Genomic DNA, 16,035 nt, shown 5'->3' with positions numbered 1-16,035 from the left:
AAGACAATATGGAGTAACAGAAAAGATGGTTCGGGACTGGAAATCAAATGAGAAAGCATTAAAGAGTATGCCAAGGGGTAAGTGTGCATTAAGAAGAGGCACCCCACACTGGCCAGAACTCGAAAAACATGTAGCAGACATGGTGGCTCAACATCGCCAAAACGGTTATGTGGTGACACGAAATACAATACGCTTGTTTGCACTTCAGTGGGCCAAATCAAATCTGATATTGTTTTACCTTTTATTTGGTGTGTGGAAGGTGTGCGGAAGAGGGGATAGTCTTATACGGCGAGTATATAACAAACTCTGTATTTTGAGTGGAAATGTTAGGGGGTCGTCTTATATGCCCAGTCGTCTTATACGCCGGCAAATACGGTATGTGTCAAGGCCTGAGGCAAATCCTGTGGCTCCTCACGGTGGCCCCACCCTTTGCTCCTCTATCCTGCTTTTGGAGTCCTACTCTTTACTTGAAATGTAACACATTTGCTGCCAAGTACCCCTAGCTCTGTAGGTCATTTTCTTGCCTGTGTATGTTGATACACGTACTTATTCATAAATGCACATTTAAATAAACACTAAGAGCACTGCAGTTCAGGACTGCCTAAATGGAGTTTCATGCCTCAGTCGTTATATTTCAGCCTAGTAGTGCTTTTACTGTTGTACGCCGCTTGCTTTGAGGGCTTAAAGAGCTCCTTTGTCAGTAATATACTACAGGCTTTGTGCATGTAGTTCACAAAACCGATATTAGTAGCTCAGACATTTTTTATTTTGCGTTTGTATCTGAATAAATTCCTGAACAAGTGAGCTAATAAGTCAAGCATTATTGTGTACATATTAACTTAAATCATAGAAGACTGTGATGTCCCATGCAAGCAAGATTATATGTAATCCAGTACTTAGAAAATGAAACTACTAGAATTTCTAATATGATTTATTATCCAAAGCTAAATTTCATTACTTTGGAGCACACAGATAAACATTGCTCAGCTCCCTGCTAACGTAACTGGCCCCTTTTGTTTAAGAGTGGTAAACTTGAATTGAGATGCTATTTATAACATATTGGTGACCTTGTTTTGGAGAGAGATGGATATAGGTGGGCTTTCGGGTTCTGAGGCAGGTAGGATTTTCTTTTCCATAGGCTTGCAATAGCAGCTAAGGGTGTTGACTAGAAATTATTTTGTTGTAGGTTAGTCAAGTATGTTTAATAACCTGGTTATTATGTGACCTTGATTAATTGATATTGTAGAACACGTAGTTAGTATCTAACACTGCTTTCCCTAAAGATTAAGCTATAAGCTATACGATTAAACCAAAAGCCTATGGTTTTTGAAAACTTGGTTAGTGGCTCTGTATAAATTTTCTGTCGTTTTATCTTATGTGTATACTTAACGTTCTTACATGGGCAATAGAATGATTAAAATAAAGATTCTAATAGACATGAATACGCGATAGTATTAGGAGGCTTTGCCAACTTATGTGTTTTATAATTGTGCTGTCTTCAGATAGCTTAAGGGATAAATGTACTATTCTGGTATTTCCTACTAATTTTTTTAAAGAAAAATTCCAATTTCCTAGATAAACTAAATATTTAAGAGTTCTCAACCACTGTGGAGTTCCACCATAATGCCACAGTGTGGCGCTGTTGTACTTTGGCTGAATATTTACAAAATCATCTTTTTCTGTTGCTGTCTTATTTTGTGGAATAGATAAGATGCTCTCAAAAGTATGTGAAAACACGCCCACATCAGGTAGCTTAGCTGTACATAATCAGTTATTTGATTGCTTTCCAGTGATTGTGCTAGATTGCTTTTTATGTTTATCAGTTCGTTTTTTTATTAGCATGCATGTTTAAATTTTTTTCCTTGATTGCCCCATCGTATTTAGTTAAAAATCAGAGGGCTTCTTGAAGATTATGAAATTATAACTTGAAGAAACCAGCAAATAAAATGACACTATAGATGACAGTAAGCTTCTCTTTTTAAATTTTAGGCTTTTTGATTGGTATTCTGTTTAAATTGCAATTCCACTCAAAATACAGAGGGTGCCAAAAAGATGTATACACATTTTAAGAAAGGAAAACTATTAAAATTGTAATACTCAATATATACCGATAACAAAAGATGAATACAAGTCACGTTTGGCTTCTGCAATTACAAGAGGTACTCAAAGTGGTTACCATCAGCATCCAGACACTTCTGATTATGGCGAACTACTGCTTGAGCAATGTTGAGCCAAGTGTCCACTTGTATTCATTTTTTTGGCACCCCTGGTATATAATGCTATCTTCCAAATCCAAGATAACTATGCATTGTTATTTACATTGCTTGTGCCAGAATCCAGTCAAGAGGAAACAGTTCATGATTTATGTAGATACAGTGCTCCCAGTATTTAAAATCTTCAGATTTACTTTTATCACTTTGCAAGCTTGCTTGCTTTACTTTGTTTAGTGTATAATTTGTCAAGCCAGTATGTACTAGTGATGCTTGCATTTTAACAAGACAGTTTTTATTAAGGGCCTTAAGGAAAAGTGTTGAGGAAAAAGCACCAGACTGTCAAAGGGGTTCATAGCCCAAAAAGGGTAAGAATCCCCTGCCCTGGGACTTCTAAGATCACATTTTAATATTTCAGTGATGTTCAATGAAATGACTATAGCTTTGCTTGACCACTTTTAGGAAATAATCTTTTAATATTAATATGAACAAATACAAACTGTAGACAGTAGTTGAATTCATAAAATGGATTGAAAAGTTATTCTCCTTGAGAAGAGTAGGGAGCTAAGTATAGATAAATGAGTCTAATGAACTTGAAAATAAATGAGGATCTTAGTCTTGAACTATAGGATCATGTATTATTATAGGGACATTAGAAATGGTTCCTGGCTAAACAAGAGGAGACTATTTTGATAATTTTGAAGTGGGGATAGTGAGGGAATCTTAATTTTGTGGGAGAATTGACTTATATTTTCTACCCTTAAGATAAGTATGGGAAAAGTAGTTGGTTACTCTAGGAGAAACTGTAAACTCCCTGTGAAGGACCATGTCTGCTTTGCTCTTCATGTTATCCCCAGCATCTAGCACTTGGGTATTTTTAGAATGAATAATCATAATAGGATTTCTAATTGTTGATTTCTCAGGGGGTAAGTTAGTGATTAAACGCCAGTAAAGCATTAAGCATGGGGCTTTGACATCCTTCCCCTCCCCATAAACATACTGTGTTGGCAACTGTCCCTTTTAGAGTTGTAGTCAACCAGCTGAGAATGTCAGATTTTGAAGCTGAGTATTTTAGAAATGGGAGTTGGAGTTAGAGTAGACAAGGTTTGTTAACAGAATTGGCAGAGGGACTACCTTTGAAAGGTTTTCTAGAAAATAATGGTGCAGAAGAACATTTAGGAAGTAACTTACCAAATAATAGTTAATGTTCATTTATTCATATAGTAAACATTTGTGGTTCATCTACCTTGGCCAGGCTTTCTGATAGGCCAGTTAGGCAGTATGTGTGAGGGCAGGAACCATGATCGATTTGTTTTTAATCATTAGTTCATTACATATTTGTATAACATTTGTACATATTCTACGTACTTGTAGAATAAACAAATGAACAACGATAGGAAGGTCCTGCCTAGTAGTAAAGAGAGACAAGCACATAATTATAATTTTACTGTGACTATTTACTGTGACAAAGTAAGGTTGGCCTATAGTTTTATGTGCTGTGTTTAACAGATTTAATAATAGAACTGCTATTTTTAATTCTTTATTTCCTCAATTGACAGGTCGTGGCTCAATTTCAGAATTCTTTCATATTATGAAAAGAAAGTTTACCAACAAAGAATGGGAAACAATCAAAAGCTTTAAGGACGAATGGACTCAGCTGGATATGTTTTATAGGAATTGGGTATAATTTCTTTCTGATTTTGAGAGTAAATTCCTGTGATGATTCCATTATCTTTGCTAAAAATAGGAGCACAATTTTTTGGTTACGTGGTAGTTCATACAATGTTTTAAGTAAATAGGTCATTACCTTGGAACTTCATGATTTTTTTTTGTATGCATTATTATAATACATATGAACATGTATTTAATGCTCAATGAGAAGGTACTTACTTTTGAAGCTAAAACGACATTTTATTTATCACTTTTTTATAAATAATGCTTAATGTTTTCTGTTTTAAAGGAACTCATACACGTGAAGTCTTATTTAACAAACACATAGAATTTGCTATATGCCAGAATACATGACTTGAAGCTCTTTATAAGTTAGTTAATGTAATTATAGCAGCCCTCTGAGGAAAGTGCTATTATTGTTACATGTTACACGGGAGAAAGTGGAGGCACTGGGAGCTTAACGGGTTTGCCTTAAGGTCACACTGCTGGCTTTTCTTCATGCTACTATAAGAGTAAAAAATCACATATAGCCATAATGTCGTATAGAGTGAAAAATCCAGATTTGTTGGGCCTGCAGGTTTTATGAAAAATTTTATCTATTAAAAGCTCTAAGAGCAAATGTTTCTTTTTATCTTAGGCACTAAAAGAAAGCTTCATAAAAGCCATAGGTGTTGGGCTAGGATTTGAATTGCAGAGGCTTGAATTTGATATATCCCCATTAAACCTGGATATAGGCCAAGTTTATAAAGAAACACGTTTATTTCTGGATGGGGAAGAAGAAAAAGAATGGGCATTTGAGGTAAGAAATTTATCCGAATTGCTGTTACTGTAAGAATTTTCTTATTTTGTGCATGTATGTGAGATTAATTTGGGGAGGCTAGTCACTGAAGCTAGACACAACTGGAATCCCATCCTGGTGCTGAAGGTGAAGTCAGGGATACTATGAGAACATACAACATGTAAGCCGATACTTGAAAGATAAGTCACAGTGAATTAAATAAAATGGGAAGGGAAAAGAGGCCCTGGAATAGAAAGATCTGTGTGTGTGTAAATGGCCAACGGAAGTTGTTTTGGCTGTAAGGTGATGAGGGGATTCCAGGTTAGACTGATGAGATCATGCAGGCCATTGTGGGTTGGGTCAAAGAGTATGGTCTCTCTCTGTTTGGTTTCTGCCACCAGCAATTCTTGGTTGCCAGTGAGAGAAACCCAGCATAAACTCATTTAGCCAAAAGGACATAGGCTGTTGCAGTGTTTCATGGCACTGGGCCTCAGAATTAAGTAGAATTAGTTACTGAGAACTCAGAACTCTTATATTTTACTTTGCCTGGCTTCATTTTCTCCCACCTTGTTTCTCATTGTGTACACCAGCTTTCTTAACTTCTCTGGTCTGTGTGGCAGGAAACATGGCTGCCTACCACTCTTGCATGTAAACAACCCACAGAGATTGGTGAACTCACTTTCTGTTCCAAGTCCTAAAAGTCCTGGGGAAGGGACTCCCTGGCCTTCCTTGCATCAAGTGCTTATCTCCTGACCAATAACTGTAGCCAAGGAAAGTGGCCAGGTGTCCAGAGCCCAACAAATGGTTATATAATAATGTAGTTGTTCCTGCAGTAATGACCTGAATTGTGTGCAGAGAAGGTCAGTCCCCAGAATAAAGAATTAGTGATGAGTGGATAAAATAGGAGGTGTTCGCTAATTTTTTCAAGAGAATTTAACAGGCGTTAAGTAGAGCATGGTAAGATCAGAGAGTCCCGTCTATGATGGTATGTGGAGATTAAGGACGTGGGATTCAGAGATGTTATGATCTATTCTGTGATTTACAGGACCATCTATTGAGCAACCGGTTACTAGAGAACAAATGGGATTTAAGTTTGAGATGCATTGAAAGCTCTAAGTGAAGGTATCAAGTAGGTGAATAGAATGAAGGGCTGGGCTAGAGGGACAAAAATTCATAATCATTAACGTGTGCATGGTAGTTGAAGTCATGGGATTTAAAGGTACAGCTTTGAGATTATCTAAGTTAGAAGAGAGAGAGACCCTAGGACAGACAGACAGACTCCTGAGAAGACTCATATTTAAAGGTGGGTTGGAGGAGACTGAGAAAGAATGACCAAAATAGTTTAAAGTAAAATACGTTATGGGATCCAAGGGCAGAAAGTATTTTGAGAAAGAGCTGTGTCAAAACTGCTAACATACCAAGTAATGTACGGGTTATATCAATTAAAGAGTAAGTTATATTTAAGATACTATATTTTAAGAGTACAATTTTAAAAATTGTAACCAAAATTATTTAAAAATGCTTTAAGACTTAAAGGGGTAAACCTCAGCCATTTCACTCATGGGGAATCCTTTATTCTCTTTCTTTTGGGGCGGGGCGGGGGGGATCTTTTATTCTTAGTTTGGGGAGGGGGCAGGCCTAGCAGCAGAGTGAGGAGGGGAAAAGTCAATGCTTGGGCCCGTTGTGCTTCACCTTTTTAGGTGGCAAAGTTGTCTGAGGTCCTGGGGACCAAATAGATGCTATGGAAAATGATAGCCACTAGGCTTGAAGTATCTTGAAAGGAGTCCACTCGAAAGGAACTCCAGAAGAAAGAAGCCATGAGTATTCTACTGTGTATTCATTGCTGAGGGCAGGAATTACAAGAGATCAGAATGTACTGCCAGCTCCAGGTAGTGGTACAGGGCGAAAGAGCTGGAAGTGGTTGTTTGATCATTCCACAGATGCCCATCCATGAGATAAGCCAGCATTTGGATACTAGATATGACCTAGGGTTCTAAAAACTGCATTACTTGGACAGTAGCATTTGTCATTACTTTGCCCCTTTCCTTCAATCCCCGTCCTCTCTGCCACCCACCTTAAGGAAACCACAGTGCAAGAGGAAGAATAGAAGAGCAGAGTGAGGCCAAGGGGACGATTGTGCATTTGTTCTAGGATTGAAATGTGGTTTTTTAAAAAAGTTGTTTTTTGAATTGGGGAATTGGGGGAGGGGAACAATGTTGGGGAATTGGGGAGGGGGACCAGCCAAGTTGTTCTTTAATCTTAGTTGTGGGGGCACCAGTCGCCATCTGGCTGCCCGTCGGCAGCTTGTGGCTGCTAAGCTCAAGGTGCTGTGTTACAATCTTAGTTGCGGGTGGGTATAGCTACCATCCCATGAGGGAGTCGAACCAGCAGCCTTGTTAAGAGTGCACGCTCTTAAGCTAACTCTTAACCAACTGAGCCACTCAGCTGGCCCCTGCGATTTCTTTTTTTAAGCCAAAAGTGACTAAAAAGCTATGGGGTTTGCCTAAAGGTTTGTCCAAGAGCTGGAAAGGGAGACCCATCAGGGCACATTTGAAGGCAGCCATGGAAGAATAAACTGTTTACGAAGTGATCCTGAATCTTTTGCCCATTCAGTGTACTAGTTATGTAAATAAGAAAAGTGTATATGTTAGGTGCATACATTTAAGTGGATTGTTTATTACACTATAAACAGGTCCAGGAGGGGAGAGTGAATTTAACAGAATGAGTCTGCTGGTGTGGACAGCAAGAAACCAGGGTTTGGGGGAGAATGATGAGCCTAGAGCTAAAGAAGGCATACCTGGAGTTGAGAAACGCCAGGTAGGAGGTTCCTGTCAGGGCACCTCTAAAACCCCACAAGGTAAATGGCCTTTGGGCGTGCAGCTGAGGGAGGGCTGCGACTAAAGTCACCACGGTGGCATGAAAGATCTTCACTGCCCTGTCCTCCTTTTCCTTCTTAACCCTTCCCGTTTTCAGGCACACACTAAATTCACCCACTCTAGAAGAAGGAGGGCAGCATAGTGGCGGGGGGGGGGGGACACGGACTCTGGAGTTAGGAAAGGAGATGAAATTAGTCCCTTTCTTTCCCTGTTGGAGGCTTCCAACTCTGAATTAGGTTTGAGCTGGCTTTGTGAGAGGAAGATGCTCTTTATGAGGTGAAAATAAAACTGAATTTCAATTAAACAGGACAAAGCATCTTGATTCAGAGAAAATACGATACTTGAGAGTGATTAAAAATGTCATTTATAAGATCTGTTCAAGATTTCATCCAGGGAAAGAGAAAAAGGAATTGTCAGAACTTGTTTAAAGGGAAATGGTTAAGAGAGAATAAGTTGCCTTCTATTCCTACACCATGGAGTCTAGCTCCTTTAGTAAACTGAAGACAAGGTACGAAAAAGGTTCAGCCCTTCCTCACTTCTTAAGTGTAACTCCGAATGAAAGGTCTGCACAGGACAGCTTGGCAGCAGTCTACTCCCTCTTACCCTGTTGTGCAGACACTACCTGAAACAGCCAGTCATGACCAAACACCATTGGCCCTATGACTAGGTTTTTTTTTTTCATATGTATTTGGTGACTAAATTTAAGTATACAGGCCATTTGAGAAAGTAGTGTTGCCTGGGCTGGAGACAGGACAAATCCCTAGTAAACACTACATGCTGGCGACTATCTCTTCTAACCTGTGAGAACAGGTTAGCTAAGCTGAAAAAAAAAAGTCCTAGTTCTGCTGGCAGCATTAAAAGAATGCCTGCAGGACACCAGAAATAGTAACAACCTTAGCTCTAGGTGTGCATCTGGAAGGTATCCACTGGCACCGAAGTAAATGATGCGGAAAGCTAAGGATACGATCCTCATCCGAGCAGAACTACAGGACAATGCCATCATAGGACATATGGTAAAATTCTACATCCTAAGAAAAAAGGAACATTAATTTCCTTGAACATTCAAGAACGCTGTAAGTGAAAATTATAAAGAAAACGAAGATTTGAAAAAATACCTGCTTACTGTCTTTAACATTCAAGAAGAGAGCATCTCTAAAATGGAATCTGAGAGCCTTAAGGAGAGAATAGGTTTGTCATTAAAAGAGAGCTGTTAGTGGAAGGTAGTCTGAAACCATCTGTAACATATAATAGTGTATAGAAAAGAGGACAAAACCCCTGAGACTCATACTTAAAAAATGTGCTTCATTGCCACCCTCTGAATGGAGACATTTTCTTAAGCGTTTGTTCCTTTCGTTTCACGGACCCACTCACAATTAGCAGTCTCAAGCAGTCTACCTTTCTGTATATAATTACTAAGTCTAAGTCATATTCTTCCACTCTCAGACTCCTCTATTTCTCACTACTGTGTGTTTCTAGCTGAAGATTCCATAGACACCTTAATTTCTGCAGATTACCCTTTAAGTTATTTCTTTTGCTAACTTTGCTTTTTTGATGGTACCACCATGTCATCATCCAGGATAAAAAGCCCAGACCCATTTTTGGTTCCTCTCCCCCTCCCCTTTTCATACCAGTCGGTTTAGTTAACAGTGGCATGCTCCCCTCTGAAAACTTTGCCCCCTGCCATTTCCCCAGCATGGACTCTCTTTATATCTGACTTGGACTCATTCAAGTAAGCTCCCATCTGGGTTCCTGTTTTATTATTTTGCTTCAGTCTTCATCACTCCCTACGTGTGTACTCCACCTCGCAGGCAAATCACAATCTGCTATTTCTTCAGTATCCCCAGCCCTTTTTATGTTTTTTCTAGTTCTTCCATGACCTCCCTCTCAACCACACCCGCCATCACCCCGTCTCCTTCCTGCCCAACTCGGGAGACTTTTCTTTATTTCCTTTAAGACCAAGTTATTATTTTTTTCTTTCTTATGACTTACCACATTTTGCCTCATAATCTCTGCACTTATCTACTTGTTTAACTTCCCCAGTGCTTTTTCCTGAGGGCAGGAGCAGTATCTTATTTAGCATTATATCTGTTACAGACCTAAAACGGTAACATGAACATCATCAAGAGTCTATTATTTATTACAACAAATTCAAAGGATTGTCCACTTACCTGAATATTGTATTTTACACTTGGAAAAATAATACTCTAGAAAAAGTAGGAAATCTTACGCTAAGAGGAATCTCATATTTTCATAGGTTCTCAATTTTCATAACCAGTTTCTGTTAGGAAAGTTACCACCAAAAAGTTTCAAATGATGAGATTAGATGCTTTTTGAAAGGCAAATACTTAAGTAAGTAGAAATGTTAACATTTAAAACAGATACATTCCATTGGGGAAAAATTATAAAATTTAACTGTTTTAAGTTATAGCTTAAACTTTTATTTTACTTTGTTTATAAGGCAGAATACATACTAAGAAGAGGATATACAATTTTACTGAAGCAGATTGATCTTTGTAATCTAACGCTAAGCTCTCTCCTAAAAAGATAAAATATTTTTGTTCATTTGGGTTTGTTGGAGATGATAAAGACATTTGGTATTCATAGTAATTTTATGGATAAAAAGTTATAAGATTAGGAAAATCTTAAAAATTTATAAAGTCTTAAAATTAAACTTGAATGAACCAGCTTGCCTAGCTAGCTGGCTTGCTGCTGGTTTCATTTCTTTTGTAACTAATAATTTATTATAAGTCTCATCCTAGGCAGAAGGGATTTAGGGCAAAGTTCATCACCTCATAGAGCTTTTATTCTAGAGGGATATCAAATATTAATGTTTGATAACTGAGCCTTTGTAAAATAGCTTTTCTTGTTTTGCTGTGTCAAATTTTGTGTTTATATGATGCTGATGAGGTCTGAGTAGATACGAATTTTTATTTTGAAATCAGTCTCATTGAAATTTGGCTTGCAACAAGGTAAGTGGATAAATTGTGCAAAGCATGTTGGCATTTTAGTAAACAGGCTGAACGAGAAAAGTGGTAATTGCTCATGATTACCTCTGCTATTTGCCTAAGGTACAGACACTGCTCATCTAAGTGGTTTTCCAAAAGTAATTATAACTAAAACATCTTTCTATGTTACAATGTTCATATTATCAGTATATTCAGTGTAAAGAATGGGAGGATAACCATGTATAAAAACAATAGTTTTGTTTATTATAATAAATATTGTGAGCTTATTTTTTTAGGGAAAATAACTGACCTATTAAATCTTTTCTAATACATAGCTAGTTACAATTTTTTCCTTAAACATACTTTCCTAAGTTTATCCTTACTGAATTTTATTTTTTGCTAATTTGGATATATTAAGATATGAAGAAAAGAAGAGGGTAAAGGATGAAAAATCTTTAAGTAATACTATTTCTGATTGTAGCTTCCTATCTCAACTGATCTCTTATGGAAGAATGCCTTAATGCCTTAATAAAGTGGCCTTTTTGTGAAAATTTTGTTTAATTTTTTTATAGTTCATAACTTTCTCTGGTAACCTTTTCAGTATCACCTTGTAAGGCGCCCCCCTTCCCCCGTTTTGTCTCATACATAGGGGAAAATAGAAAATTGGATATTATTTGTCTTACCTATAAAATTTCACCATGATTTTCCATAGGCTATAGTATATAGTCAACTAAATGTTTATAAACCCGTGTTGCAATCTTTTTTAATGCTAACTTTAAGCATATACAGAATTAACATTAGTGAGGCAGATGGCAATCTAGATGTGCCTCTGGATAGCACACTTCATCTATGTAGTCTCTGATTGAGAATGTGTTATATAAATAATCATTAAGAAACATCAGACAAACCAAAAATGAGCAATGTTCTATTAGTAAAAAGGAGAGAAGGAGGCTTGTATTTTAAAATATTTAATGTCGAAAGGCTAACAAGACATGACAGCCAAATGCAATACTTGACTCTAAACTGCCTACTGTACTGGAGGGGGGGAATGCTGTAAAGGATATTATTGGATTAATTCAAAATTTAGAATACAGAGTATATTGAAGTATCATTTCCATGTTAAATTACCACAGTTATTAACTGCTGTGGTTATGTGAGAGAATATCCCTGTTAGGAAATACATGTTGAAATATTTCAGATTAAAGGTTCAAAATGTATGTGACTTTTCCATAAATGGGTTGGGGAGAGGGTGGGGGAGGGGGGGAAGTGTGTGTGTGTGTGTGTGTGTGTAAATGTGCGCGCGTGTGTGTAGAGAGAGGTTGAGATTTTTAAAATGTAAACGAAAGTATTTCTAAGTTTACACATTTAGTAATCTGTCTTTACTTAACCTTTTATTTTTCAGGAAAGCAAAATAGATGAGCACCATTTTGTTGCAGTAGCTCTTAGGAAACCCGATGGATCTAGACATCAGGATGTAAGATTTTAAGATTTCTCTGACTTATGTTTTAAAAGCATGAATCAATGCTGAGTTTGTCTTTATTGATAGAAATAATCATTTGGTTTATATCAGGTTAGAAGGCTTTTTTGTTTGTTTGTTTGTTTGTTTATTTTTAGATTATAGATTTAGAAGTTTTTTTTGTTATCAAATCCTTAAGATCATCTGAGATTGCACAGAAAATTTTAAGAAGCATGTTACCTGTTTTATGCTCGAATACTTAAATGTTGCAAAGAAAAACCTTTGGTAGTTCTTTCCTAGTACTCATAGTTTGAGTTGAAATTCAAGAAAATCACTGCCTTAGTCATCTTAACAGTGGTTTATTTCCCAGTGAATTGGGACTGTTTGAATAGAAAGGTACCAAGTTGATAGAGAGTGAGTAATGGAATTATCTGGCAAATTTAACCTCTTCCCCCTTTTATAGGATGCTCCTCAATTATTTATTCCCAAGTTATAGTGTGAAACACGTGAGAGACCTTGTATCATATTCTGGCATATCATCAGTCTCAATTCTTCCAATCATAATCTAGTTTTACTTTCTTGTGCTGTTGATTGCTAAGTGGAAAATTTTTTTTAAAAACCTTAGGGTCAAGGACTCTCAGCCTACATATAGTTGTGATTTTGTGATAGTATAACATTTAAGGAATACTGATAATGTTAAAATAATTGAAGCTATATGTATATCATTAGGGAATCCATGTGAGAAAATGTGGTGTGATCAATGTATACATCATTATCTCTAGAAAAATAGCTCAGTGCACAGACCATGCCTTTGATAGATTAACAAAGGATTAAAATTCTTCAGAGATTACCTTCCTTAAAAAGGGGTGGCATGTTAAAATTGATCCCTGTTATCTGAAGATGTTCTGTCCTTGTTACCTGTCCTAGCTTACCTCTGCTCTACACTCTGTGAATACCTTATGCTTCCATAGAGCTTTATTATATTTTTGTAACATTTGCACATGCAGTAGTTTCTTTCTATTTCAGTGGCAGGATCGTATTTAGGCAGCATCATAGTGGGAAAAGGAGAAGGATGCTATTCAGAAGGCCCAGGTCTACCGTTTAAACTGTATTGTGAGCTTATGCAAATTGGTTGATCTTCCTGAGCCTGAATTTCCCCATCTATAAAATTGAGAAAACAACCATATCAGCATAGTTGTGAGATATAAATCACATAAAATAGGTACTGACCTTGTTAAAGCACTATGTAACCCAAATAGTATTTTTACTAGAATGTGTAGAATGTTAAAGGAGGTCTACATTGGGTTGAGTTTTGAACAAGGGCACTACTATCTCAGAGTATAAGATACAGTTTAAATTCAGTGTGGAATGAGTCACTTCCTAAAGAAATGTTGCATCTCTGTGTGGTTAATGGGAATTTTATCAGACCTACCTTCTAGAGTATTGCTCAGAAGTTTGCCTGGTGCCCACCCCCCTCCCCCCGCCCACAATCAGAATAACCCACCTGCTTGTCATATATTTTGGGATTCCTTTTAACTGATCTACTGAATCAGAATTTTTGGATGTGTGGCTCAGTAAGTCTACATTTTAAACAAATACTACAGGTTATTGTTATATACAAAAAGCTTGAGAATCAGGTTATTTCATATTTTTCTTAATTTGTTATATTGGTAACACTAATATAAGGAGTAAAAATAATTATCTAGAAATCCTACTATGTTGTAATTTTACTGAAATGTGATTTGGTCTTATTTCTTATATTTTCCTAATTATAAAATTGATCATAATGTTAATATGCAGTGTAACAATGAACTTATCTATTTCTTCCCTCTTAGGTTCCATCTCAAGATGATTCTAAACCATCCCAGAGGCAGTTTACTATTCTCACCTTTAATGATTTAATATCATCTGCTGTTCCTATGACCCCTGAAGATCCTTCATTTTGGGACTGTTTTTGCTTCACAGAGGAAATTCTAATACGAAATGGTACAAAGTCATGATATGATAAGTAACAAAGGGAAATCAAAACTGTTTGTAATATTCTGTATTCACTAAAAAATAAATGCCTGATAGTATCATTTTATTTCACAAAACAGTTTAAAAAAGAAAGACACAACTTTTCCTATTAAAAAAGCATACTCCCAGTTCAAGATAGCTGAGTAGAATACATGTTTATCTTTTCTTCCTCCCCAGAGTCACATTGGATTGACAGAAGAGATAGAAAGGGTGGCAGAAACTTAAAGTGATACAGGCATACCTCATTTTATTGTGCTTCGCTTTATTGTGCTTCACTCTATTGCATTTCACAGGTGTTGCATTTTTTACAAATGGAAGGCAAGACCCTCCACTAGCAAAAAGATTACGACTCGCTTGATTACAGTGGTCTGGAACAGAACCTGCAATATCTCTGAGGTATGCCTGTACATGCTTATTGTAGCAAAAAATAGAAAATGCAAATACGCAAAAAGAAAACATTTAAATTCCTATCTTTCAGAGAGAACTATTTCAGAGAGAACTGTTTCTAAAACCTGGAGTGTATTTCCAGATCTTTCTCTTGGTAAATGAATCTGTATTAATATACTTGTTTGTTTGATTGTTGTTGTTGTTGTTGTTTTAAAAAGATGGGAACATACTGTTTTGTAATTTTTTTTTCCTTTTAACTGCACATCTGCTGTTCATAAAAATGTACTTCTGTGGCATAACTTTTACTGGCCCTGAAGTTTTCTGTTGTGTGGCTCATGTCAGGATGCTTTTGATTAGCGGTAGCAGTGTCCAAATTGAATTCACTTAAGTAACCAGGGCCATTTGTATCTCACACAACACAGTTCAGAGCTGTCATTAAGGACCCTCTTTTTGCCGCAGCCTCAGTTTGTTTTGCCTTAGGCTTATCTCCCTCCTGGTCGGTCATAGGAATTGCTGCTATAACTTCCAGCTTCATGTCTTCATAAAACTGCATCTAAAAGAAAAGAAAGTCCATTTTTCCTCTTACATCTCAATTTTGTCCGTGAGGAGTACATTTCCCACAAGCCCCCAGAAGATTTCCCCTCAGTTTCCCTTGCCTCAGATCAGGTCGCTGTAGCAGCTGATCTCTGACATGATTAGCTTCTGCGGGAAGTGGCCCCTTGGGAAGGGAGAAGCTAAGCCAAAGTTGAGGGGAAGCCCACACTGCCTGCCCTAAGGAAGTTATGCCACAAATTGACTCATTTTCTCCTATTTGTTAGACATTTTGATTGTCTGAGATTTCACTGTCAGCAGTGGTTCAATGAATATTCTTGTAACCACATTTTGAAATACAATTTGAAATTTTTTCAAGAACTGTCCTTGAGAAAGTTCTGGAAGTGGAATGATTAGTTCAAAGGGTTTAAAAAGTTTTTAATAAGTATTGTCAAATTTCTCTCCGAAAAGGCTGTACAGTTTACACTTCCAATTAGTTTTATATGTGTGACACCCTTTTACTGCCCCCCCACCCCCCACATACTCCTTGGTCATCTGTAGATGCTATTTTTTTTAATGTACTCTTTGCCAATATAAGTGGAAAATGGTACCTTATTTTTAATTTGTATTTCTTTCATTACAAATGAGGTTGATATGTCAGTGTTCTTATTGGCTATTTGTATTCCTTTTTTATGAAAGATCTGTTCATTGTCTTTGCTTGTTTTTATTTTAGTAAATAGGGCTTAATTTAAAGTGGGAACATAATATATAAGATGCCAAGACCATCATATTGATGACAGAATCTATTACATGGTTATATAGTGCATGTCTTGGGGAGTTAAAGTCTTATTATTGTTAAATATCAAGAAGTGAAATAATTTCATTGTTTCTGTTACTAAAATTGAAAGTTGTGTGTAAATTGTATACAATTAGATACTTCGCTTAGTAAAAAAGATTTGGAATGTTTTATAATTTCTTTATTTTATTAAGCATGCCAACATGTTCCAAGCATACTAAATAACGTGTTTTAAAAGATCAAGTAGCATTTATAATAGAAGAAGCATTGTTACCTCTAGCATGAATGTAATGGTGATATGAAAAACTCATCTGTCTTGTCATTATAATAATAAAATGATTAACATATTGAATTTTTATGAGCCAGATA

At 36.7% G+C, this 16,035-nt stretch overlaps 1 protein-coding gene across 2 annotated transcripts in view; it reads left to right on the top strand.

The window, feature by feature from the left end:
• Positions 1 to 16,035, top strand: part of AASDHPPT (aminoadipate-semialdehyde dehydrogenase-phosphopantetheinyl transferase) — a 27,406-nt gene extending 11,371 nt beyond the window's left edge. The window contains exons 3-7 of one of the 2 annotated variants that reach the window (XM_019668482.1): positions 3,770 to 3,891; positions 4,519 to 4,680; positions 11,883 to 11,954; positions 13,772 to 13,922; positions 14,246 to 16,035. In XM_019668482.1, the coding sequence (XP_019524027.1) occupies positions 3,770 to 3,891; positions 4,519 to 4,680; positions 11,883 to 11,954; positions 13,772 to 13,922; positions 14,246 to 14,310 (572 nt within the window). In that variant the 3' untranslated portion in view covers positions 14,311 to 16,035. Of the gene's footprint in view, positions 1 to 3,769; positions 3,892 to 4,518; positions 4,681 to 11,882; positions 11,955 to 13,771 lie in introns of both variants that reach the window. The other variant, XM_019668483.1, reaches the window with a different exon arrangement.

This window comes from Hipposideros armiger, unplaced genomic scaffold (genome assembly GCF_001890085.2).
Source record: "Hipposideros armiger isolate ML-2016 unplaced genomic scaffold, ASM189008v1 scaffold_527, whole genome shotgun sequence".
NCBI classification, from domain to species: Eukaryota; Metazoa; Chordata; class Mammalia; order Chiroptera; family Hipposideridae; genus Hipposideros; species Hipposideros armiger.
The sequence above is the reverse complement of the archived record's forward strand: the minus strand, read 5'-3'. Positions and strand labels throughout refer to the sequence as shown.